Raw genomic sequence first — 26922 nt, 5'->3', positions numbered from 1 at the left:
AAAATAAAAAAAGGAAAGTCAGAGTTGATAACGAGCCACGCGACTCTAAGGGAAATAATTACTCACATTTTAGGTGCCATCCATGTGCTTGTCGATAAGCCGTTGAAATGTGCCAACACGTATAATTAACTTTTTCTCTCGTCCTGGGTTTACCCCACGTACAATATGTGCAGGTTTTCCGGATACCACGCTTGTTGAGATTGATTTCGTCGTGAAAAAACGCTCGTCACATAACAAAAAGAAGGAAGAATTCGCGTTTTTTTAATTCGCTCCATTCGATTTCGCCATGAGGCACACGATTTCACCATATGCATTTCGACATCTAGCGGTAGATGAACGAAGTACATGCAGGCATCTGTCGTGCGCGTTTCGCCTCCCGTCCCAAAAGCGCCAAAAGGCAAGTGAAAAAGTGGGAGGGGAAAATGGAGAGATTGTGTACGAGGGAGCGGCGACTATCTGCGGACAGTCGCTGGTGTCGAGTCGAGTCGGCAGTGTGTCAGTCAAAGATGGCGGACGAAAAAGAAACGAACGGTGGCGGCAGTGGCCATGGCAATCACAATCCAGATTCGTCCGAAGGTCCGGGCACGGGCGATTTGAACACTGTTTTTGGCATGAAACAGCGTGGACGTAAAGGAGCCCTCAAGAAAAAGAATATTTACATCGTCAAGGATCACAAGTTCATTCCGCGCTTCTTCAAGCAGCCGACATTCTGCAGTCACTGCAAGGATTTCATCTGGTCAGTAGTTGAGTCGTCCCTTTTTTTCTGTCTTAATCTCCTCTCTCTTTGACTCGTCTCTCCAACATTTTCTCTGTTTATCTCTTTCGGGATTTACCACATGAAATGACTTGGGTCGTTGTAGTCCAAAAAATAGTTCTTTTGTTTATCTCGTGTTCAGCAGTTTGCCTCTTTTCTGTCGAAAACAAAGAAAGTCAAAGAAATGCCAAAGGGAATTTTCATTGGCAACACGTAAACACAAGTTTCGGGCACGTAACGAGCTAGTACGACCTACTACAACGTAGGTCGGGAAGGTGTTGGAAATGTTGGCACATTTTTTTACGACAAAGAGGAGGAGCACAAAAATGAACGGAAAAAAATGTACACACCTGTCTGAAAGAGGAATTTCAACACAAAAAAAGCGAAATGAAAAATCGTTCTGTCAACTTTGTACGTTATCTTTTTGTGTGGAAATTCCATTGATTTTGTTTTTCTTTCCTGTTAGTTTCACTCTTTTTTTTCGATCGAGAAGGTAATTTTCTATCGTGTGTGTCTATCTCATTGGGCCAACAGAATATTTTTCGTTATTCAAACAACGACAGTGATGGAGAGAGATAACGTAAAAGTGATGCATACACGGTCAAAGGTAGTCTGACCCATAGGCCCCACAGTTAATATTGGGGGGTGGGGGGTGGAAGGAAGGATTTTGAACTTCTTTTTCCTTTTATCTGTCAACACTCGCAATCCTGTTAGTCACGTTACGCCAAACGAAAAGGAAAAAAAAAGTTGAAAGAGTTCAGACGTCTGTGACGTATGTGGCCTTAGGGTTGGAAGATTTTTTGAAAAATTACAGTAAAACAAAATGTGCACACAAGAAGAGATGATTTAGTGCTTGGCGCTTGAGGCGTTTGTACCGAAACTGGTCACGCAACTTTCATTTCTTTTTTTACCTAATATTGTAATATTTTTTGCTGTCATTAGCAGACAACAAAAACAATGGGACGTACTGTGTTGTTACCTTTACTTTCTCATGGCCTGCTGTCGTCACGATATCTGATCCATTATTTCTTTATTTTGCAGGGGATTCGGCAAGCAAGGCTATCAATGTCACAGTAAGTTTGACCACTTTGCTATTATCTTTTCATGTTCTTTTTGTTGTATTTTTTGTGACGATGAAGGGAAGACGGTAGTTTGTCCCGGAAGGCAATGACGATTAAGAAACTTAGTCGGATCTGCTCTATAAATATGACAGCATTGTATGCGTCAATATGCCCAGTTGTGTTTGCATATATTCGTAGAGAAAAGAGGTAAAGACCCTAGAGGAATTCGTTGACTTCCTGGGTTGGATCCTCTTCGCTTTTCTTCTTTTTGATGTTTGTATGGCTGCTGCATTTGCCTGTGTCCAGCTATTTGCCTTTTTCTTTAAAAAAATTTTTTTTTTCTTTCTGGTTTAACATCCTCGTGCCCAAGATTGAAGAGGGTTCCTAACAGAAATCGATAGAGCGGTTGGGCTATCGTCTTTTTATTTTATTTTATTTTTACAAGTCACATTTTCTTATTTCTTTTTGCGCTCTGTTCGCTTGTCCTACTGGCCCTTTCACAGTTGCATAAGGATAACGTAGTAGCAAGATTGAATGTTGCAATTGTGTCACTCGCCAATTTACTGATATTGCCATAGGGAAACATATTTTTCCACTGTCGTCAGTTTCAATCACTTAACATGGAAGTCCCTCGTCTATAAATCAAAATCAAAGACAAGAAGGAAATGACGGACATAATATTTCTTTACAAAAAGCAAGACATAAATGCCCTAGACATTTAAGAATCGTCATAGAAGCACTTGCAATTAGAGTAAAGTAATCTGCAAAAAAAAAAAGAAAGAAGGACGAGGGCAAAAGTTAGAACGGGAATTGGAAAGAGGCATTGCTCTACGTACATGGATTTGTTTAGATTGGATCCTTTCCCGGTACTTTTTTTTTTCTTCTTCTTCTTCTGCACGGCAACTCTTTTCATTTCTTTTCTAGTTAAAAGTTCTTTCTTTTTTCTCTTCTATGTTGGTACGGCGAGGCTGTCGCGTTCAAGCTGCAGCACAATCTTGTTCGTCTAAAAATGGCCTCGTTTTTCTTTTTATCCTCTATATACCTTTTTACACGTGACTAGTACAACCTCAACTGCTAGTGCGTCTTACCTTGGTAGCTTTCTATCTACTTCCATCGAATGCTTATTGTGCGTGCACGGCGGCAACGTCGCTAGAGGGAAATCAACAAGCATCGACCGCTGAATTCCCCGTAAACGAGAATGCAATTTTCATTTTTCCTCGTGTTTTTCGTCTTGCTCGTCTAGAAACATGTCAAAACTAACAGACTATTTTCTGTTTGCAGTTTGCAGCTTCGTCGTTCACAAACGATGCCACGAGTACGTCTCTTTTACCTGCCCAGGCGTCACGAAAGGCGTCGAATGCGAAGTAAGTCAATCCATTTTTTCGTGTCAATTTTTCTTTTTCCGCCGAGAAACATGTTGCTTAAGGAAGGGGGTAAATAGGAAGGAAGCTGTCGGAACAAAGGAAGGATGTTTTAGAGCTTGCGTTGGCCGTCTCTCTCTGTGTTTCCTCGCCACAGCAGCGGTCGATATTTGTAAACAGAGCGCTTTGATTACGTCGAACGTTGGGGCCCTTTTCTTGCGGACATTCGCCCATCGTCTTATATAGTAGACTGCTAACACACAGACAAAAAGGAGGGGACGATTGGCGTGCGGGAGAAAGGACTTTGTCTATGGATGGCTTAATTCTTTTAAGCGCCGAAATTCTGCAATCATTTTGAAGGTTTTTCTAGTGATTTACGAGGGCTTTCGTTATATTGGCTCATTTGCATACAACATGCCAATTTCCCTGTCTGATATTGGCTAAACGTTTGTCGCTTGTGTGGTACTAAAAGAAAGAAAACGGGACAACGGGTAAGGCAATTGAAAACTTAATTCAATAAATCCCCCTGTAATAAACATGGAAATAGGAAGACCAAGAAGAAGAAAAAAACGTTATTACAGTTGGGGGTTGTCGCTTATTAAATTTGCATCATTTTTTTAATGGCCTAGTAGTGTGGAGAAAAAAAAATAGAAATCAAGGTGATTAGTTATTCACACACAAAAAATGGAATTTTGTGAGCGATGTCAGGGTTGAAGAAAAAAAAAAACAAAGTTTTCAATGCCTACTCCCGGTGCTTGTGTTCTGCATGAAATCTATTGATCCTGGACCGACGTCAAGCTGTCAAAAATGGCTGCTGCCTGTTGACTGATTGCTCTATAGGAGAACAACGGAAAATAATAGCAAAATATAAAAATAGGGACTGTGTGTGTTCTTTACCCCATTTGGGCTTCATCGCATTTATTACGTCCTACCATTCGTTCTGCATTGCTCTCTATGTCTAAGGCCATCAAGTATTTATTTTTATTTTGTCCACTCTTTTTTTTTCCGATCGGTACCCACGGTCTAATTGCCTTTTGTTTACCGGGACCTAGCGACGGGGAATCCCCTTTCTTTGAACCTGTCCTCTTTTTCCAAACGAGCTTTTAGCTATAAAGCGAATCGAATTTTGAGAAGGACAGAAAAGAAAAGAAGAAAAAAGGACATTGAAAACCGACGTTGCAAAGTCCGAGCGCTTGCGCATTTGTGCCACTTCCTATACCCTGTCCAGCGTAGGAAGTGGACAAAAGATGGGCAAGGTGTGATGGTCTTGTCTGTGAATCATAACGGGAAAGAAATATCAAACATCTTTGTTTTCCTCGGCTTCCAATTTGTTCTGTTTCCTATTTTTTTTGTGTGTGTGTGTGTGTCTTCTGTTGGAAAATAATGGCGTCCTATTGTTTTCGACGCGTACAGAGTCATTCAATCCGTGTTCCATTTCTTGTTCCGTTCGTCCGCTTGTGTGTTTGTCGACATAACACGGCAGTTTGTAATCGAGAACATATAGCGCCGCGCCATATTTCTTTCTCTTTACATGCCTTTTGTTATTATTGGTAGACACGCCCATTAAGCCATGTGCTCAACATTACACAATTGGCGCTGTCGTGCACGTCATATTATGTTCGACTATACACCGTTTCCTGACGATTTTTTTTTTAACCTTGCGCTACACTATCGTTTCTTTTTGTTTGTGTGTGTGTGTGTGTGTGTGTGTGTGTGTGTGAACGTATCTCGTTGGAAACAGCAGCCCTGCGTGGCTTCTGGCCAGGATAATGCCGTGCGTGTGTGTCGCAAAGTGATAATAGTTACCGTTGTATGCGGATTACTATAACTGGGGCGTGGCAACATCGCTGCTAGAAAATTTTTGACGTACGTCATCTGTCGTATGGATTCTTTGCGTTTCGTCTAAATAACGGACATTTTTTTTTGTTTTTTTGTTTCTCTCTGCCAACCCCCTACATAAATCAATTAAAAGATAGGCAACCGCAGAAGGTTGGTATATAGGATCCGCCGCAGGTATTATGCGCTCGTCTGCTGTTCAATTGCGGTTCGTTCCCCTATTGAAAGATGCAAATGTAAAAAAATGTGTATTTCATGTAGGGGAGGAAGAATGGCTGGATTATCGATCGTGTTCAAAATGATGGCGTCCCGAGATTAGCAACGTAATTGGTATACCTGTGTGCTATAAACGCGTTAAGAGTACAGGAGAAAATGGATGCGATTACGTTGAGATGAGGAAGAAAATGGGTGACATTTCTTTTTTTTGTTTTGTGTGTAGTGATTTGCCACGTGCCAATAGACACCTGCTGGCAGACCACCTCCAGCGCTCGTTTCTCGATGCGTTACACAACCGGCGTAGGCGAAATCAGAGAGAAAACTATGACGTCAAACTAGGAACATTTTTGAAAAAGCAAAGAAAAATGGCCAAAATCGGTTGGCATTTGTTTCTTTATCATCCATCAAAGTCATTTCACATGCTGTTTTTTTTTTGCTCTTTGGGTTCGAGCTTTTTCTTTTTTTTTTTTTTAAGGAAGAGAAAAGCTCTTTATATCGTCCGGCAATAGTAACACCTGCGTCATCAGTGTCACGACGCTCGGCGGGAAAATGTCGTTGCTGTTGAAAACGTTTCAATAAAATGGAATAGTTAAGCGGCGACAGTTGGGACAGAGGGACCCAAGATCAATAACCGATGGTGACGCCAGCAGACCGTCAACGTAAATGTGTGCGACGCGAAAGGTTAATGTATGCAAAAACAAATCACAGTACGAAATGCGTTCAAACTTTTGCATTTGAATTAATTTTGGGCGTCTGGAAATTCAGCCAAAACAAAAAGGTGAATAGAAATGAATCCAATTTGATTGACATTATGCTGCACGAAGACTGATGATCAGGGGGATTTTCCTCAGTTTGAGGAGCAGGTTTTTGTTTTGCTTTTTCTACGTCAAATGGACTCGTTTCTTGTTTGATTACAACTAGGAAGGACATGCAAACATTTCCTCAAGGTTTCTTATACACGTTCAGCACTTTATCAAAGCAATCGTTCTATAAATTGTCCGTTGTTGGACCTGTTCTTTTTGCATTTGTTTTCAAGGTACAATATTACCGCCGATCATTTCTTTCCATTTTCGTGTACGTGTGCGTTCCAATTTAGATATTTTAGAAAGTTTTCAGCTATGTACGTACGTATACGATCTAACTTTGTGAACGTTTTTTTTTTTTTTTTTCGTACCTAGTGGAGGTCTTTTATTTTTCTTATATTTCGAAAGGGCTTGTCCAATTCTCACGGTTACCAACCAACGACACTGAGAAACAACCTACTTTCACGAATCATCTTGTTTTTTGTTTTTTTTTTATGTACCCCCCTTCATATTCTTTGGTCTTTAAATGGGGGAGATGTTGGAGGAGGCTTATGTTTCGCTGCATCTGTTAAAAAGGACTCGGACGAATGTCGCTGCGATCGATGAACAATATCACGATATCGACTTGCTAATCAATACGGTAGCGTGGATCTCATTGCAGTCGTTAACATAAACATTTAGCCCAGATGGTTATTGAGAACGACCTTCCCCATTTGTTTATGACTGGAACGAAACATTTTTAATATTCTTGATTGTGCAAGACAAACCCCCCAAAAAAAAAGCTTCCTTCTTTTGAACGAGTTATTGCGCTTGCGTATCAGTGGGGAACGGCTCTTTGCGTGTCTCTCTTTTTAATCATCACAACAATCAATTGCGACTGCGTGGCGAATTGATGTCGTGGACTTGATCCACATATCAAGTTTTGCCCCAGTAAAAAGGAAAAACAAAACATAAAATACCCCAATTGTCCTTATATATATATACACATCATTTTTGTTTTAAAGTTTGTGTTTTATAGTACTTGACCGCTACAAGTGTCTGCTCAGAATTATAGCTACCAAAAATCGATTGGGAACACAAGTTTAGTAATCTAAATTACCTTTTTGTGTGTGTGTGTGTGTGTGTGTTGCGTGTTTTATTGGTCTGTACGACTCCCACATTGGTTTATGTTAGCGCCGCGTTTCACCACTTGGCCGTGGTCGAAATGTTTTGCGGTCATTGCGATGCGTACCGTGCCATTTCAAGCGTACAACTCGTATTGTTGATGATGTTTTCATACAATTTCTCGTTTGTTAATTAAAATCGTATTGGAACATTTCTTTTCTCTTTGAAAAAGAGTTTTTTTTTTTTTTCTGTAGAAATGAGTTCAGCTTTTTTAAATGACCGCTACTGTTTTCACTTGCGGTTTTCCCGCCAATTGAAATGATTCCGCTTTTTAAAAAGAATATATTTTTTTTTTCGTGACACACCTTTAAAAAAAAGAGAAACACTTGCAATTTAAATGAGTTGTATATTCCTTGGTGTGTGTGTGTGTGTGTGTGTGTGTTTTTACGTTTTCACGAAATGGTTGAAATAAAAGAAAGCCCGCTGTCTATTATATCTAGTCCGCCCATATTTAATATTCAACTCACTTCGCTATGGCAATAACAGAAAGGAAAAAAAAGCTAAAGGTCTTTATTGGCGTGCATGTTTTATTTCTCCCCACTGCAACATGCAAAAGAAAATGAAGGAAACTCGTACATGAAGCTTTTTCTCTCTTATATACCATTCGAGTCAAAAGCATGTTGCGTTATATAGCTAACCGGCGCATGCAATATAACGTGGCTGCATATTGCGTCAAATGCCATCTCCGATCCCCTATTTTTTGCCACATGTTTGTGCGTTTTCTTTTTTTTTTTCATTCGTTTCTCAAAACGATCGGCTCACACTTTTCTATTCAACAGGGAAATATCGTGCGTTTGATAGCGAGAAGAAAAGAAAAGAAAAACATGTAATAAAGTGGCTTATCTTTTCATTTAAAAAAAGATACGAAACTTTCTTGTGATCAGCTGATTGGAAAAAGCGAATCAGTTCAGCAATTCATCGTGACAACTACACACGCGTAGGTTTTTCTGGGTATTCAATACGTTCTATATATAATGTATATCAGCAGTTGATAAAAAAAAAAGCCAATTAGAAAAAAAGAGTCGCTCTTTCAGTCTGTTGAATGCGCTAATCACGAAACTGATTCGTTTTTCCCGCTTTTGTGTCGACCACGAAAATGAGAAAAGTCAGCCAAACACGCTTACACACTTGGGCGTGTAGACGTCTAATACGTACACATCCAATTTAGTGATGCCGGAGCGTGACCGTGAAGAGACGGACAGGTCGTAAACAAGTAAAAAAAAAAAAAGGGGGGGAGTGGGGGTGACCCAGGACCCTGGACGCAGCTGGCTTATATATATATATAACTAACGGAGGGGAGGACCCTTGTCGTCCATCGTTAGGACCCTCTTACATAGGATACATAATATGAAGTGAAAGAGATTGCGAATGTATGAAGAGGGGCGTGCTTTGTGTAGGTCTAATCTACCCTTAACTCATTCTGAGAGGATGAGTACCATCTTCCGCGAAATCATATTCTTTTAGAGATAGGGCTTATCAGGAAATGAGAGGTAACTTATGTTTATGCGAGGACTGTAACAAGGGATTGATGGTGAGTTACTTTGTGCTTTGGAATTCTGTTTTTAAGAGCTGAGACATTTCTCAAAATGACGAGGAAAAGAAAAGAGACACACAGAGAGAGAGAGAGAAAATGAGGGGAGTTAAAAAATAAAAGGGCCGGACACAGGAAGGAAGAAATAGATGCGTTTGTTTGTTATGGCTGAACTGTTGTTTTTCTTGACTCTGATGTTTTGTTTTGTATTTGTATTTTTTTTTTTTTTCGGGACGGGAGGCACGTGCCTTTTGCCGAGATAAGCACAAAAACAAAATGTTGAGAAATGCGTCTTACGCCTATTTCAAAAATATGGCGACTGAATAAAAAAAAAAAAAAAAGTGCACCAATCTCAAAGAGAATAATAGCATAAAAAGATGGCTGATTTATTTCCCTTTTATTGAATAGGATTCCCGGACGACACATAAATTCAAGCCGTACACGTACAGCAGCCCAACATTTTGCGACCACTGCGGCTCGCTGCTCTACGGTGTCATCCATCAGGGCATGAAATGTGAAGGTAAGACGACATCACACATATAATATATAGATCTAATGTACAGACAAGAAAGACTAGCTCCCATTTATATACATACACTACACGCTATACGACGATGTGCCGTGGGTAATGGCACGTCGCAGCTAAAGGGAAAACACCATCAATCGGGGTTTGCGTCACTGCCCCCCCCCCCTCCCCACTCTGCGGCCGGAAAAAAGACATTGATCGGCCGTCTCTAACGTATTTGTGCGTGTCGGCTTCGTTTTTATTTGAATTAGAAATGGGGACTAACGTGAAGCTCTTCGAGTTGGTCTTGGTCGTTAAGCGTTCAAAAGGAAATTATTGTAATTCCTTCAAGCATATCACAATGATTTAACGGATGTAAATGTTTTTTTTTAATTTATTCTGAACTAAATTGTATTATTTATTTTTTTTTTTATTTATCTTTTTTTGATGATGATGACGTGGAATTCGTGATTTGATTGGCCGACCGGCAGCGTGTGATATGAACGTGCACAAGCGGTGCACCGAGAGCGTGCCCCATTTGTGCGGCTGCGACCACACGGAAAGACGCGGACGGATCGAAATCAAGATCTCCTGCACGCGTGACAAGCTCATCCTCGAAGGTAAGACTCTCTTCTTCCGGGGAGTTGTAAAAGAACAATTTGGATTTTTTTTTTTCTTTTATTGCTTCGCCATTTCGTGAGATCCTTTTATTGGATTCCGCAAAAAATAACGGCCATTACACACACGCTGGGAACATGTTTTTAATGGGAGCTGAAGCGACAGCAAACAATTCGATATGTGCTTAGTGTAGGTTCTTTTTTTTTTTTTTGTTAAATAAGAAAGGTAAGCAGGACGCACACACACACACAAAGAAAATGGTGGAAAACAGTTTCGCGTGCCGACGGCGATGGATCGATGAAAGCCGTGTTGATATGGGAAGCGGCACAGCCGCCGCGACGTTCCTTCCAATTAAGGTGGGGGGGCAACTAGTTGCGAAATACACGAACACCATCGTAACTGGAAAATTTTTATTTTATTTTAAACAAGTTTGCAATTCTGCCAACTGTTTCAATGCGCAAAACGAATATTATAATTCTTTTTTTTTTTTTGTGGGGGGGGGAGGTTATTCAAGAAAATGTTTTGCGCGTTTCTCTTGATCTCGTACGCAGCGGATGTACGTAACCTTGTTAACATCAAAGTATCGATCTTTCAGATATATTTGTAACATTCAGACGGGGGCGATTCTATCCCCTGTGGCATGCTGTTCTTTTTCAGAGACGGCCATGGGAAGTTTGATAAAAACATCAAATATTCTAAAAATCCCCCCCCTCCCTTTCTTTCTCTTTTTTTTTTTTTGTTTTTTTTTGTTGGGGGCTGGGGGATTGAGCAGAAGCTTGACGTTCGTGACTCTTGCTAATTGGATTGAAATACCTTTATTTTATTTTGTGTGTGTGTGTCTAAATCAAACATGTTTCGTTCTCTTTTCTTTTTTTTTTTTTTAAGACTTTTGTTCTAAACTTGATTTCCGGGTTGTTCTTAAAATAGGCAAACTGCGCAAACCCAATATTGGCTGCAGGTCGTGCAGTGCAGTCTGACTCACGCTCTTTTCCTTTTTTTATATTTCTAGTTTTAAAAAAAGAAAATCAATGATGAAGTGGCGATATTTTTGTTAACGTCTCTTTCCACACAACAAAAATATGTACATGTGTTGACCTCGAGTGAATTTCGGATCGCACGAACAAAATATTGAATTGAATTTTGTATGCACACGTTTAGTCCGCCAGGGTAAGAATTTGATGCCGATGGATCCCAACGGTCTGTCTGATCCGTTCGTCAAAGCGCGACTCATTCCCGACACGGACAATGTCAAAATGAAGACCAAGACCATCAAAGCGTCTCTCAATCCGGAGTGGAACGAAACGCTGACATTGTAATTTCCCTATATTTTTATTATATTATCTCTCGCTATTTTTAATTTCGCATTTTTTCTTCTTTTTTTTCGCTTGAACAAAAACAAACAAACAAACAATGAAATAAAAAAAAAAAAGTGATTTGAAAGCCGAGGACAAGGATCGACGCATCTTAGTGGAAGTTTGGGATTGGGATCGGCTTTCGGGTAACGATTTCATGGGCTCGCTGTCGTTCGGCATCTCGGAGATCATCAAATCGCCGGTGGAGGGCTGGTTCAAATTGCTCTCTGAAGAGGAGGGCGAGTTCTACAACGTGCCCGTCAGCGACGGCATCGACACCGAAGTCTTCCGCAAACAGATCCGCCAAAAAGCGTCCATCATCAGCGTGGCCAAACCCAAAGAGCCGTCGCGATTCGAGACGGAAATTCCGCACAACATGAGCCGCAAGGACATAATCCGTGCCACTGATTTCAATTTCCTCATGGTGCTGGGCAAAGGCAGTTTCGGCAAGGTGAGACGCGCGCACACACACACACACGTGGATGACGTTTCGAAAATGCACTCGAGCGGTGGCAAAATAATGAAGCCAATCTTTTCATGTTTATCTTTCTTTTCTTTTTCATGTCTGCACCGATAATTGGATCGATTGTCCTTTTTTTTTTTAAGGTGATGCTGGCCGAGCGGAAAGGCACCGACGAGCTGTACGCCATCAAAATCCTCAAGAAGGATATCATTATCCAGGACGACGATGTTGAATGCACCCTGGTCGAGAAACATGTGCTGGCCTTGGCCAGCAAGCCGCCCTTCCTCGTCCAGCTGCATTCCTGCTTCCAAACGATGGACCGTCTCTACTTTGTCATGGAGTACGTCAACGGTGGCGACCTCATGTTCCAGATTCAGCAATGCGGCAAGTTCAAGGAGCCCGTCGCCGTGTACGTCTTTTATTCAAATTCTTTTCGTGTCTTTTTTTTGCAAACGAAAACAAACACAATCAAGAAAAACAAATGCACTTTGATGTTAATGACGCGTCTATAGGTTCTACGCGGCCGAGATTGCCGTCGGACTGTTTTTCCTGCACAGCCGGGGCATTATCTACCGTGATTTGAAGTTGGATAACATTCTACTCGACCAGGACGGACACATCAAAATCGCTGATTTCGGCATGTGCAAGGAAGGCATCGACGGCGAAAAAGTGACGAAAACATTCTGCGGAACACCAGATTACATCGCCCCGGAGGTTTGTTTCATGTCCCACTTTCTTTATCTTTTGCACACAAAAAACTGAATTTGAAAATATTTTTTTTTTTAAATCCGGGTTTGCTCGGACTGATATGTTCAGTGCAGTACTATCGCTAGTTCTAATTAGAGACTCGCCCTATATCCCTTTTCATGCATACAACAAAAAAAAAGCAGCTGCGTCCAACCGAGCCCATACGAAACCACATGAATTAATGGCTGTAGTTGATATCACCGGTTGTTTGTTTGTTTTTTTCCTGAGGCAAGGGGGGCTCTTATAATGTCGTGTGCTTTGAACGAATTTTTCTTTCTTTTTTCTAGAAGATTAAAATAGTCCTCCCCCCCCACACTCATATTTAATACTAGGAAACGATATCTTTCTCGTAAACGTCATTGAGAGCGATCGATTGCCTTAACTTTGAACGGAGAGGGGTAGGCTATCCTCTTTTGTTGCGTGATAATTTTAGCCATCCGGTCATTCGCCTCATCCTTAGACACAAGAGTGCGCGAATCGCATTTGGGTGCGCGCGTGTACGTGTGTGTGTCAATCTCCTACTTTTAGTAGTGGGCGCTTGTGTAAGCTTTTGTTCTATAATCGCCCAGCACTCTCTCTTATAGTCGGTCCTCTTTATATCCTCTCGGTTCAGAGCTTTTCCGAAGATGGGCAATAAATAAATGCAACCCTTTTTCTTTCTTTCTTGTTTCCAACGTCTTTGGCGTGTGTGTGGTAGAACGGATATCTCCTATATAGTCCTCGGATTAGTGTTGTCTCTCTCTCTCTCTCTAAGAATAAAAAATCCGGCCGACGGCCCTGTGTAGACTGGCAAGGCAGTTGGGCCATCTTAAATGTACATGTGCCTTGATTTATTTCTGTCTCTCTTCTTGTGTTTTTGTTTCTGTCGTGAACGATGGGTACACACACAGATCATCTTGTACCAGCCGTACGGTCGCAGTGTGGACTGGTGGGCCTACGGTGTCCTGCTCTACGAGATGCTCGTCGGTCAGCCGCCGTTCGATGGAGAGGATGAAGAAGAACTTTTTGCCGCCATCACGGATCAAAATGTTTCCTATCCCAAATCGCTTTCGAAGGAAGCCAAGGAAATCTGCAAAGGAGTTAGTTTTTTTTTTTTTTTTTTGGGGGATTGAATTCAGACTTAAGGGAAATGTAAAAGAATGGGTAGCAAACGTTCGTTTTTTTCACGTTCGTTCTATTTTATTTTATTTTTTTTTATTTTATTTTTTTTTTTCAGTTACTGACCAAACAGCCAGCGAAGCGGCTCGGCTGTACGCCCAAAGGCGAGGAAGATGTCCGCACTCATCCATTCTTCCGGCGGATCGATTGGCTCAAGATTGAGTCAAGGGAAGTGCAGCCACCCTTCAAGCCTAAAATCGTACGTTCATATTCAAACTTTTTTTTTTTTCTATTTCATTTTTTATTTTGCTTTTTTCAACAAACTTCATTTTTTTTTTTACATTTTCACACCCGAAAAAAAGCTTTTTTTTTTGTTTTGTTTACATCACACATTCCAAAAGCTGGTCACGGCATTTTTAAATTTATTATCTTTTTTTTATTTATTATCATTATCCTTACACCGTTTTTCGAATGTTGCGCCGTATGCATTGCATCACATCACGTAGCAAGTAGCCCGCAGCATGCAAATTGACAGCCTATCATTGTAGCTCTAGCAAATCCGAACTCCTCGCTATTGTTTTCTCGTGTAATAGTATACCACACATTGATAGGTTTTTTTTATTATTATTATTATTATTTTCAAATCAGTCCGAGCGGGAAATTTCAATTCCGCTAAAGGGAAATTGATGGCTATTTTTGATGATCCTCTGCAGTGCAATCGACCATTGTCGTAACGTCTTTTTAATATTCTCATTATTGTTTCCCGGTTTGAGTAGATGCTCTTCCCGACCGTACAATTCGAACCAGCAGACAAAGAAATAGATTTTTTTTTTTTTTTTTTTTCGTTTGTTTTCGATTGGGATTGGTTCGAAATTGGATTGATCCCCTTTGCCAACATCCTCAAATTGGACTGACGTCCTTCCTCTCCGATTCATTTCCTGTCACCTCTGTGACCGAGTCTCATCCATCTTCGCCACTAGCGTTCGAAAATCGAATATTGAAATCCCCTCATTTAAGAAAAAAAAATGATCTTCTTTTCTTCGTATTTTGCGTGTGTGATTAACGGCTCTAGCGCAGGCTAATTACCCGGAGCGTCCGCTTTGAAAAAAAAATTTTAAAATAAAAGGCAGTTGTCTGTTAACGAAAGGCAGCCATCGGGACTATGAATCTTAATCAATCGAGCGAAACAAAAGGAAAAAAAGTTTTGACACGCGCCGCTTCGATAGACTACGCTGATGGCGCTGTATACAAACATTGTGATTAAGGGCTCAAAAGAAGACTGCGCGTCCTATCAGGCCCGTCGCAGACGGCCAGCATATCCATCGTCATCAATGTCACTTTGATTGAGAAGTAGCGGTGAACGGGAAAATGAAGCGAGAAATCACGAGCTTGTCTGTTATTGGCGCTCGACGTGGTTTTAATTGAATCATCGCAGACCTTTTTTTTTTTTGTTCTTTGATTTAAAAGAAAAGAAAACATTATCATTAGCCATACGTTTTTTTTTTCGGTTTATTTTTTTTTTTTGTTTACGTTTTTCATTGTGTGTGTGTGTGTGTGTGGCCGTTAGAAAAATCCACGGATGGCTGAGAACTTCGATCCGATTTTCACGCGAGCCAAAGTGGAGCTGACGCCTCCCGACCGCAACGCGCTAATGATCCTCAAGCACCTGAACCCGGGTGATTTTGCCGAGTTTGATTGGGTCAACCCGTACTACGAGCCGATCATCGACCCGCCTTTGATTGAGCATCTCTTTCTCGTGTCGACGACGTCAGCTCCCCAGCGCTCTGGCCCAAATAGCCCACGTTCTGCCAACTCTGCCGCATCCACCACGTCGCTCCCACTGACTAAAGAATTCAAATCAGCGCTCAAGGTCTACAGTTTCGATAAAAACAAGAAGTGATGTGAAGAAAACATAATTTTTTTTTTTCAAAATCCTTTCATTAAAAAAAGGGGGAGTGAGAAAGTGAATTAGATTATACCCACCCGTTGATTCCACAATCTTCCATTATTCAACTAACTTTAAATGACCCTTTTACTCCGCGTTGAAAGTGTGAAAAGATACTATCCCCCTCCCCCTACATCCGTCCGCTTACGTAATTTACACCACCGTTTCAATCACGACATATTTTGCCTTAAAAAAAAAAAAAAAACTCTTTTGGCTCTCTAAAATTAGGAAATATATAAATAGAGATAATGTTATTGTCCCATGTCAGGAACAAGACTAGAATCAACTGTTATTTACCATATATTTCTGCTATTAAAAAATTCACAAAAAAACAAACAAGGGAATAGAAATCAATGACGTCCAGCCCCTTTTCTGTCCATTTATTATTTTTGATCCTTCAATAAGCGGCTTCTCCATTATTCACGACATGCGTGGCTGATCTATACACCGACTGGCTATAACGTGGGTTTACGTTGAAAATAATAAAAAGGGATTCCCAATGATTCCCAGAGTCTTCCCTGTGACACACGGTGCTTGTTTTCTGTTTTCCCCAAATTGCTGATCATTTCTTTTTTTCTTGCTTTTTTCTTTTTTTCTTGCGTTCCATAAGGATAGAATTTGTCTCTCTATGCAGCGTTCGCTGATACTATTGGGCCTCTCTTTCTATATATTTATATAAAGGTGATGATACAGTGCGCTAATCTATAGACGTACGATCGTGCCAATTTGTGATTTTAAATAGTGAAATATTTCAAACATTTTAAGTAGTTGAAATTACTTTCCTGCTTTTTTTTCCCCAGAATTATTTCCTTAAAAAAAAAAAAAAAAATAGAGAATTATGGGTTGTTGGCCTTGCGTGTTTTTTTGTTTTTTTTCCTAACCTGTATTATTCATCATGATTTATTATCGATTTGTTTGTAATACCTGCTGGCTTGCTGCATGTTAATTTTCCTTTTTTATTATACACACACACACAACCTGGTGATTAAAAGAATGTAAAGAACTATATGTAAGAGATAGGGTTTTCTTTTCAGCAGAGCATGATTTAGTTGTTGTATCACCATTCTTTTGGGGGTGTTTTCTTTTTTTTTTTTTCCGGTTTACGGTTTGCTAATTGTTTATCCTTGTTTACCTTCTGGATTTCGGATTTTTTCCATGATTTGTTTTGTTAATTTTTTTCTTTTTTTTAATGAATTATATACCAAATTCCATTCTTTAGGTCCTTACCCGTTTTCCTCTAATATTCTAAAAGAATAAATGAATAATAAAAAAAAAATCTTAATTTATTCAAATCCACCGCACATTTTTATTTATTTTCCCCTTATTTTATTTTTTCACCAATCAAAAGTCAATGATTTTTGCCCCCCAAAAAAACAAAAACAAATGCCAAATTTATTATGGCTCACCGATTTGTTTGTAAAAAAACTTATTCTAATTCATTTCATTTCTATACCTTCTTCTTACGCCTTTTTTCTTTTTGTGTCTTACGCCGCTGTCTGACTTTATTCTCGTCTCGTCCAACTCGATTTCGGCTGGCGTCCTTGACGAACATTTTGACGTGGTTCGTGGCACGGGATTACACGTGCACCACGGCGAGCAGAAACACCGCAAAGACGTGAGCAACTTTGACAAGCAATTCACGTCCGAAAAGTTGGACCTGACGCCCACCGACAAGCTCTTCATGATGAACTTGGATCAGAACGAATTCTTGGGCTTCTCTTTCCTCAACCCCGAATTCGTCCAACACGTCTGAAATCATCTCCGGCAACGTGGTTTTGTCCCAGAGAGAGGAATATTCAAAGAAAACAAAAACAAACAAAGTAAGACATTGACTTTTACTTCGATTGAATGCGGCTTTATACAATCGAGTCTTTATTGACGTTATCTCTACACCATCTTCCCGATATATCCTTCCGCTGTTGTATTAAACTTCTGTAATTGACAGATATTTTTCCTCGAGTTGAAACAAAAAAGAAATTTAAAAAAAGGAAAGAAAAAAAAGAACATAAGAAAATAAAAAACAAAAAAATGAACTAGTTTATTATACAAGTTAGTCAAGTGATAAATTTTGCATTTAAATAAGCCGCTATTTTCTGGTAGATTTTCAGTCTCTTTTCCGCTAGAACCAGCAGGCCGGCCTACTGAATACTTTAACGGGATGGTTGATTGCTCGTGGGAATCGTTTGTTTATTCAGCTTTTGTCAACGCTGACTGCGGGGCTCCCCTTTTTCTTTTTGTGAATATCTTCAAACGATTTCGAAGGCTGAAAAGGTTTGACATTAGCGTGAGGTTGTCACAATAAAGAAACAAGAAAGTTCAGGCCAACTCCAATTATGGTGAAAGTTCGCAGGCCATTATTGATTGGAGCTAGATCCATTTTTCTTATATCTACCGCAATAACAAAGAACCAACTTCACACTTTCTGATGATGAATCAGTGGCTGCTTTTTTTTTCGTATAATATTCCTCCTACACGGAAAACTTTGCTCGAACTTAAGGAATCTACATACTACGTTAGATTCATTTTAATTTGAAATCGATTCTTCAACAGCGGGTTGCAAGGAATTAGAGATAATGGGGACAGTTTCTTAATTCCCCTCATTTTGTGAAAAATCCCCAAGACCGAAGATACCAAATATTTCCCAAAAATAAAACCAAAAAAAAGTGCCTATTATTTCGGAAAAAGAAGGGGGGGGGAAGTTTTATGTTTCATAACCGCGCAAGGAACGAACGACACATTTTATGAATATGCTCGTCATGATTAAAGAAACTGGGTCAACCTTGACAGCATTTCTGATGATCATTATCGAGTCACGTATAGTCAATTTCATCCACACAGCACTCACAGAGGGAGTCAAATTAGCGGCAACGAACTCAAAGAAGGGACAATTCTGATTGGAAGGAAAACTAGAGGCTTGTTTAAATGCAAAACAATGTATCGCTCTTTAAAATGATTATCCTAATTTTCTCGAGTCCTATCTAATTCTCTGTTACTTGTCCGTTGTTTTTGTGCAAACACTTGAGTGCGAATTTTATTGGAACCGTTTTTTAAAAAAGCCGGGCGATGGAAACAGCAATCCAAAAAGGAAGAAAAACAGAAACAAAATGAGAAAAAAGCAATCCGAGAAATGTTTATTCTTTGCGTTGTTGCTGTATACCACTCGCGCTTGTTATACCTCTACTTAGATTTTGTATTAGACCATGATGATAATGGATTGATACGTTAACAAGACGAAGTTTTGCCTCGCTTCCTCCAGTTTTCTCTTTTTCAAAGGGACTTATATCGACGCAAGATGCGTTTCTCTTTTCCTGCTGATTTTTGTATCAGAAGTCCTTTAACTCTTAATCCTATTTCTTGACATTTCATTTTTCGATTGTTCAATTTCAGTTTGAATCATCCCTTATTCAATCGAAAACATGGTGGGTGTCTTTCTTTTCTCAATCGATTCTATAGGAGTGCTTATCAATTCTTTGGTCCTCTCTATAATTACTGCGTGAATGACGTGTTCTTATATAGCATTTGTAGTTTGCCTGTACGTTGTTTGTTTTTCTTCCTCATCCCCTTCCAAACTAATTGATGATCACATCCGGTGTTGTTGCTCTCATCCCGGTTCTGTCAATCAATGTGTCAGCTATTTCATTCTCACTCCAAAGGTTGTTCTTTTTATTCTTCTTCCAAATTCATTTTACATTACTCGATATCTCTCCGTGTCTGTTAGATAAAGAGAACGTCTCCTTCCAGACTATACAACCATTATAACTTCTACCGGCCCTGTTCTTCCAAATTTTATGTCAATAAGAATTGATTTCCTATTACGTTTTCGTCCCTGTAATGTCACGCAAAAAGTTTGTCTCGCTTTTATTTGTTCGCCACTCACCAAAGCCATGAGAAAATCGTTTCCATTCTGTATCTTGCAAGAGGAAATACGCAGACACTTGCGGAAGAAAGAACAACAAAAAAGGGGGGGTCCCGACATTGGTCAAATGCCGGAAGAAAGACAATAGCTTCTTTTCTGCATTTGTTTTTTTCCTTTATCTTTTATTTCCTTCGTGTTTGAAACATCAGTCGACATATAGGACTTATTATAGGATGCAATCTCCCAACCCGCATTACTCACATGACATTCCATTCGTTGATGTTTGTTTCTGATTTAGGCACCGATGATTTGTTTTCTTTCATTTCTCTTATCGAGCACCATGTCGCCAAAAAAGCCACTCGTAGCCAAAGAAAAAAGTAAAAAAAAAATATATATATATACGATAATAATTTAAAAAACAAAACAAAACAAGGGATATACAAACAACATATCCGGTTAGGTTATGTGTTTATTATATACGTAGGCCGAAAAGTGTCTCTTTTTGGGGGGGTTTTCTTTTGTTTTTCATTTAAAATCAGGTCTGAGCTCCTGTAATCTACTTGTGCGCTATCATAAACCACCGTGTGTTTGATTTGTTTCGTGTCATTTCGTCTTATTCGAAATTTTTTTTTGTTCGTTTCTCCGTATTCAAAGTTAATTTTTCATTTTGGTACTTTTCCTATATACTCTGCCAAATTGTTTTCAAACATTTGCCCCATGCCCTTCTTCTTCCTATAAATACATTTATAGAAGCCAGTCAATAAATGGAATTATGTACTCCTATATACAAACACATCAAGTGAAAAATGAACGAAGCAAATCACGGAGAGATGAAGACTTCGCACCACTCGGTTTGTATTAGTCAATTTCACATCTAGCACCATCCACGTAGAAATGCTATAGCTGTTTTATACGAATCCCTGTGTTGGTTCAATCACCAACAAATGCCAAATCAAAACGAACTTGATTCTCGTCATCGTCGTTCGATTTTGAATCTAAATATTGTGTATTGAGATTTCAGCAAACAATCTAAAAAGCCCAACTTTTTCTATACAAAAACAAACCCAAATTGAACTCTGATTCCGAATAAAATTCTCTAGTTTCTCCATCCATTAAACTACTTTGAATAGCCATAACTCAGAACTTTAAATGCCAAAGATGGTAGACAAATGTGGGCCAGATATGATATTCTGTATAGTTTCTTTTATACATTTAAAGGACCAAACGATTGAAAAACAATTCGTCCGTTTTTGCTCGTCGCATCCGCCTGCCAATTTCATAAAAGTCAGAAAGAGTTTCTCTCGTTCTCCCTTGTTTTATGTGTACACATTAAATATAACTCGAACTAGGAGCGCTACACGAAAATAGCCCAGGAAAAGATTCATATGACACGTCGCAAGATTATATTTGCGAATGTTTTATAGACAAGCCAAGAGCGACTTTTATCGTTACACAACTTCCATGGGTGGGCCAATGGAATAAGATGGATTACATAGATTTGCTCTTCTCCCCATTTTCCCGACACTTAAAAGATAAATTCCCGTCCCGCCGGAAACTCGGGTCCGCAGAGCTACTGGCGACGAAGCGAATAGAAACTACTTTTGCTGCATGACATCATTTATCGCTCTCTTGCAATATTTATCCGCTCGTTCGACTCTTGCGACATCCGTCGGCAGACACATCACATCTGTACACAGCAATTCGATGTAATAACGATAAATCAAAGATCGATCACAACTTCTCCTTTTTTTCAGCCCGAGGCAATAGATAACAATCAAATCATTAACGAACCGAGATAATGAAGAAAAATAAAGGTCGTCTTATTTTTTGACATTTTGGGAACGTATATAGCCTACGCAAAGTTTTCTGCTTATTACCTTTGTTTTATTTCGGGCACATTTTACACGCACGCGAATGTTTACTGCCCTTTTGTATGTGCTACTCATTAGCTCTCCTTTTGCTTGGGCGAGTTTCCCTTTTATTCTTTGGCTATTCACCGTATTTTAAAGGTCAGTACAAGCATCCAAGATTGTAGGATGATGAAAAGCCGTGGGCTTTTCATCAGTTCTTTCCATACACTATAAGAGACAAAAGCAGTTGTCGATTGATGGTTATGCACGAGTCGTGTATTCGCCAAAAATGATGAAGGAAATAGTCTAAAAAGCAAGAAACATGCGACGAATTTTTCTTCTTGTATATACGCTATACGTGCGTTAATATGTTCGTATATACCCACCAGCACGGCTTGTATACATCTTTCTGTACGTACATGACGTGTGCCTGTGGTACGCAGTCTGATAGCCAAAGGAATCGCCCGAGTCCTATCCTTATAGGTATATAGTTTAAAAAAAACTTTGTTATGCAAAGATCTCGAGCAACTGAACACGACAACCCACTAGGATGGGGGTTAGAGAGTATTGATGTACTGGCCATATTTATTAAATACATAATATTTTGATTTAATTTATTATTCATTTTATTTTTCTATACGCTCAATCAAAATAAAACAGTTCATAAACTATTGTCTATTATAGTTGATGACATTGCAGCAACAATTTCAAAATCACTCTCTTTTTTAAAACATGGTTTACCATGACTCAGATGGCCAATAGTTCCACAAAAAAAAAGGGTCGAGGACGACATTGTTCAATGCTAATAGGTACATAGAATTGGACACTAATGTCAAGCTCTTTGTATAGTGATAAATGAGATTATTGTGCATTCAGGGATGTGCGCCAAAAACGGGGTAGTCGTTGAAGACAAGAATTAATAGACGAAGGCTGTAGAAAATTCATTAGTACAAAAGAGTTTGAACTTGACTAAGTAACTCCGTCATTGTGTGTAAATGAATAACATTAGTAGTGATTAGGGCTACATATATACAGCTTGTGCTAATGACGATGAACGGATAGCGAGACGTTGAGACGTACCAACAGTCTCTGTTTATTGATGTAGTGCTATACACGTACTCCATGCCCCGTATTTATTTTTTTCTCTTGTCGCCGAGGAAAGAAGAAAAATAAAGAGAGAGAGAGAGAGAAAATAAAATGTATTAGACCAAACAGAAATTAGAAGACGACAAAGTTATGGCTTCCTTGTATATAAAAAAAAGCTTTAAATGGATAAGCCGGCCGAGTGTATAGAATACCAGCTCTTATACTTAAACTACACAACATTCCAAGTATGTGTCACTAAAAAGGAAAATGAAACAAAAAAATGATGACTACGTCGACATCTGCCGGTCTTTCTCATACAGTCGATGGCGACTCATACGTGATGGCTTTGAATAAATTCCCGTAACCATTATAATCAGAAATTACGTAACGTCTCAGAGGAGCAACAGGAGAAATGTTCCTTATCTAAATAGAAGCGACGAGTGTCCGTGTACCCAAGAAAATGGGATTTTTATGCGGGTGGTGGTCATCACCGCACAAGAGATCAAGACAAACGCTTTGGAATAAATGTTGTGTTTGCCGGGCCTCTTCGTGTGTTTAGCTTAAAAGAAGATAATCAAAGTTGATGTACGATGTTGACAGTGACCAGTTTGCATGTCCGAAACGATCTTGTATAGAGACAAATCATGGCGAGTGATAGCTCTCTCGTATATAGGACGTGCACTTGCATAATACATCACAGCATGCTAAAGGGCGAATTTACATTCAAAACCATTTTTTTCTCCAAAAGAACGGACACAATCTGCTTGTAGTACAATCTGACCATTCTGACAGCCAGCGACTAGCAAACGATTCACAGAGAATCGTTTAACTATATTTGGATTATTTATCTTCAATTTTATAAAGTGAAAAGGCTATGACGATTAAGTCGATAACTTGCAAGTAAAAGGACTACATTTTCTGGCCTCGACGGTTGCCTCTCTGTCTAATCGAATGACTCGGTATAGGTTTTTTTCTTTTATTAATTTCTCTACGAGTGTATGTTGGTTCTTTACGTATTTAATGTGTACGGTGTCTTCCCTTAGCGCGGAAGAAAACGGGATAAGCCTCTCGAGAGAATTGCAGATATTGCTTCCATCACGCAATCCGTATAACTCGTCTCCAAAAGTTGAACACCCCGTTTTCTTGTCCTTCTCCCTTCGCAAGATCACGTATAAGATCTCTGTGGATGTAACGGTATATATATACGCTCCCAAGTTGCGAGCATTCGTGCGAATGACACGACCACCCATTTTTTGTGTTAAGAGATCAAAGGGTCGACTTACAGAGATAAAAGTAAATACATTTCCCCTATACGTATTACGACAGTATAGAACTAAAAGTGAAACTTTAACAAGCAAATAATCAAAGAGAGTCAAAGACTATGGGTATACAACTGGAGGAAGAAAGGCAACATAGTTTTTTCTTTCTTTAGTCCACGACACTTTTGAAAGTTATTCCTTGGATGTAAGACTGCCTACATAATATTACCCTATTTGCTTACACAACCAGCTCCAGTGGCGCAGTTGGTTAGCGCATGGTACTTATATGACAGTATTCATGATCATTACCTGAATCGAATAAGGGATGCCGAGGTCGCGAGTTCGAGCCTCGCCTGGAGCACAGCTAAATATTTTATTCCCAGGATTGAACGTCGAGTTGACTGGTCAAAGAAGCTTCGATTTCCACGGGGACATTCTGGAAAGCGCATTCAGATTGTTGAGCCAAAAATGGTAGCAGTTTCGGGGTCTCAGAGCCCAAACGCCGCAAAAGGTTTGTATTTGAAATCTGCCGTCGAGAGAGAAGCGTGAAAAAGGCTGATCGCACAGTCAGCAAAGCTGGCGTATAAACCAACTTGTTCTATAAGGACGAGGAGTAGAATAAAGTCCAAGATAAATTGCCTCTGTAAGGAGTTTTGACAAGCAACAACGAAATTGGACGCCCTTTGCAGTTACCTTGGCACCGGCGGACGTGAATAGACAGCGTGAATATTACGTCAGTGCGCTGTATCCTCTGTGACAGTACCAGGTCAAGGCTTCACACTTTGGTTCCACCGTGTTCGTACGTGGAACATTGACCAAATACAATAGTCACGCATTTATCTGCCCGAAGCGACGAGATAATAATCAGCGGCAACAAAGTTCGTTATTGTTATATAGATAAAATAATCTTAGTTTCGGATCAAAATAAGATTTTCATTGTGTATCCGTTGTTCAACGAATGAGATTTTTCATTCGTCTTTGCACGGTCGCTGGTTACCAAAATAGCCAGGCATGCTTGTCTTTAATTATTCACTCTTCGTTAATGCAACTGCTGTTTTGCTGATTCTAGTCTTTAGATTGCCACCCAAAACTTAGCGAGCGTATTCCCGTGAATAAACAATTGCCCGTCTATGAACAGCCAAAACAACACGAAATAATTAATTCGCGATTCTCGTTAAATCCCAGACGCGGAACAGTCGAGTCGTCTCGTTTCCAAACTTGGAAATCAGATAGAAAGTCAGCAGTAAGTTGCGACCTGTGTTTAATATCTGCTAAAGGGTTTTTTTTAAAGAAATTGTGTGTGGGTAGATTTCCTTCCGCTCCGCACTTGGATACACTTTCCGGAGCAACGAATGGAAAAGCATATCCGTCGCATCCTACACAGATGTTTATATTTCATACCTTTTAAAGCTTCTGGATTTAGATTTCTTGTTTAAAAGTTCCGCGATTATTCATAACATTTCTCAAAAGAGCTGGGATTTCATAACTTATGATGTAATATTTCGTAGACACCACGACGCTTCATGATATCGTGAACACATACTTTGAGGATACTCTATTGATGGATCAATATATGCCTACATCATCTAGATATACCAGGTGAGGGGATCGAACCCTCGTCTCTATCAACAGAGACCAGATCTTAAGTCTGGCGACTTAACAACTCGGCCAACCTGGTTTAGTAATTGACCATATGACATAAAATTTGAATGAAAATGTTTAATATAAGAAACTAAAGGCTCGATTCTATGCTACTTTAAATTTCTAATTATTCATTCATGGTGATTTTTAATGAAACACTTGAATTCACTTACATTTATCGCAGATACATTAACAGCTCCAGTGGCGCAGTTGGTTAGCGCATGGTACTTATATGACAGTATTCATGATTCAATTCCAGCAGATCTGTTTAGAAATGCCGAGGTCGCGAGTTCGAGCCTCGCCTGGAGCAGTGTTTTAGTGAACATTGCTTTAAATAGCTAATGAGTTCTCTTTTCAGAAGTGACAACCAATCATGATTGAAAGTGAGCCTCTGCTCGATAACTGTTGGCGAGTAATTGTGTTCTCGTAACTTAAAGGGAATTATACAAAGTCCCGTGTGTCCTAGGATACAGAGGAAGGACTCATGCCAATCCTTCGAATGCTGTTCGCTAACATTCTGTATTAGTTTCGATGGCACTTGTAACCAATCAGAAAGATCCGGTAGTCCCTCCTCTAATCGGCTTTGAATAGTTGAAATCTCGTTACCCTTCGATGGAGCACGACGATGAAGTTGTCATCAAACTACCATATGGGATCACAAGCGAACCAGCCAGTCGTTATTGGTAAACTTGTGCGCCCATTTTAGAACAGGAATTTAACACTTTTTATTCACTGGCGTTGACATTAATTGATCACTGAACGGCGAGCAAGAAGCTCTAATTAAAGTCGCATCGCTGTGGAATTCAATGAGGTAGAGAATGTTTATGAATAACGAAAGCCCTTTTAATAGTTTAATTTTACAGTAGGTTAAAATTGATTTTGGATGGTGGAATTCATTGGGAAACCGTACCGAAGAGGAAACAGCTATTGAAAACAGACCCACATACACCCAGCAATGTAGACGATTTCTATGAGGAGCTATTAATATTTTCATGATGAAGCCACATGCTGCGTTCGAATCAATCTTTACCAAGGCATCACATTCGGAAGCACCGTCTTCAACCAACACCAGCCGCCCTACAGCGTCGAAATCCAAATGCATGTGGGTCACAATGACGGTTAAACTATTGACATACTACCTCATAATCTGTCCAAACGAAATGGCTGCATGTCGGATCGACTATAAGCTGGTCCGCAATAGTCGAATTCGCTAGCTGCAACGCTCGTGAAATCCTTATTGTTGAAAAAGATCACACGACAATGCTTAGATGTAGTTTCCTCCGTCCTTCCACAATAATCAGGTGACGGTTGTGCGTTTGTTTTTGACAGCACGTCGAAGGCTGTCACGATAGTTGTGAAACGAGTGTTTTCGTACGTACACGCGTACTAAATACGCCTGTGTTTTATAGAATAAAGACAGCTCAATAAAGCTTAGGTTTGACGCTGGAACAGATCCGCATTAACAACCACAGGGGAACACGGTTTGGTTTACCTAACAGGATATCCTTTCACGCGGACAGACCCCGAAGACCGCAAATGAAACCGTCACTTTTCTTTCAGATTAGATCGACTGTAACAAAACTGTTGGTACATCCATCTCTAAACTCAAAGATGCTAAACATGCAACTAGAATCTACTTTACCCTTTGATCGTTATTTGCAAACTATGTCCAACGAATTGGAAACGCGGACAGGACCGCCTCCAGTTGCCCACCAATAGTTGTACCCCCTCCGCTTCAGTTCGACGAAGTGTGACAACATTTTGGGGACCCCCTTC

The 26922-nt window shown here is 39.8% G+C and overlaps 1 protein-coding gene, 1 long non-coding RNA gene and 3 other non-coding genes across 6 annotated transcripts; 3 read left to right on the top strand and 2 right to left on the bottom strand.

Annotated features, from left to right (window-relative positions):
- The first annotated feature begins 455 nt into the window (after window positions 1-455).
- On the top strand, window positions 456-20071 carry LOC116921975 (protein kinase C, brain isozyme). 2 transcript variants are annotated; one of them, XM_045173051.1, is made up of 12 exons: window positions 456-736; window positions 1796-1827; window positions 3097-3179; window positions 9135-9246; window positions 9723-9851; window positions 11008-11161; window positions 11280-11652; window positions 11808-12073; window positions 12177-12378; window positions 13302-13490; window positions 13628-13768; window positions 17055-20071. In XM_045173051.1, the coding sequence occupies exons 1-12, from the start codon at window positions 507-509 to the stop codon at window positions 17205-17207; spliced, it is 2064 nt and encodes a 687-aa protein (XP_045028986.1). In that variant the 5' UTR covers window positions 456-506; the 3' UTR covers window positions 17208-20071. The 2 variants fall into 2 exon arrangements, with proteins under 2 accessions (XP_045028986.1, XP_045028985.1); XM_045173050.1 differs by lacking the exon at window positions 17055-20071 and adding an exon at window positions 15077-16265.
- A 3683-nt stretch (window positions 20072-23754) lies between these two features.
- On the top strand, window positions 23755-23866 carry Trnai-uau. The gene is made up of 2 exons: window positions 23755-23792; window positions 23831-23866. It is a non-coding gene; the product is annotated as a tRNA-Ile (tRNA).
- A 1232-nt stretch (window positions 23867-25098) lies between these two features.
- On the bottom strand, window positions 25099-25183 carry Trnal-uaa. The gene has a single exon. It is a non-coding gene; the product is annotated as a tRNA-Leu (tRNA).
- Window positions 25184-25341: 158 nt separating this feature from the next.
- Trnai-uau lies at window positions 25342-25456 on the top strand. The gene is made up of 2 exons: window positions 25342-25379; window positions 25421-25456. It is a non-coding gene; the product is annotated as a tRNA-Ile (tRNA).
- A 497-nt stretch (window positions 25457-25953) lies between these two features.
- Window positions 25954-26588, bottom strand: LOC116921978. Its single transcript, XR_004393780.2, has 2 exons — window positions 26286-26588; window positions 25954-26223 (listed from the first exon to the last, which is right to left on the bottom strand). It is a non-coding gene; the product is annotated as an uncharacterized LOC116921978 (long non-coding RNA).
- Window positions 26589-26922: the final 334 nt, after the last annotated feature.

The sequence above is a fragment of the Daphnia magna genome, linkage group LG4, assembly GCF_020631705.1.
Source record: "Daphnia magna isolate NIES linkage group LG4, ASM2063170v1.1, whole genome shotgun sequence".
Classification (NCBI taxonomy): Eukaryota; Metazoa; Arthropoda; class Branchiopoda; order Diplostraca; family Daphniidae; genus Daphnia; species Daphnia magna.
Note: the sequence above shows the minus strand (reverse complement) of the source record. Positions and strands in the feature narration are given on the sequence as shown.

Bases quoted from the DNA above. Each gene is read 5' to 3' on its own strand.
- LOC116921975 (XM_045173050.1), top strand. From the start codon at position 507: ATGGCGGACGAAAAAGAAACGAACGGTGGCGGCAGTGGCCATGGCAAT. The intron at 737-1,795 runs GTCAGTAGTTGA...TTTATTTTGCAG, and splicing joins CACTGCAAGGATTTCATCTG to GGGATTCGGCAAGCAAGGCT. The intron at 13,769-15,076 runs GTACGTTCATAT...TGTGGCCGTTAG, and splicing joins CACCCTTCAAGCCTAAAATC to AAAAATCCACGGATGGCTGA.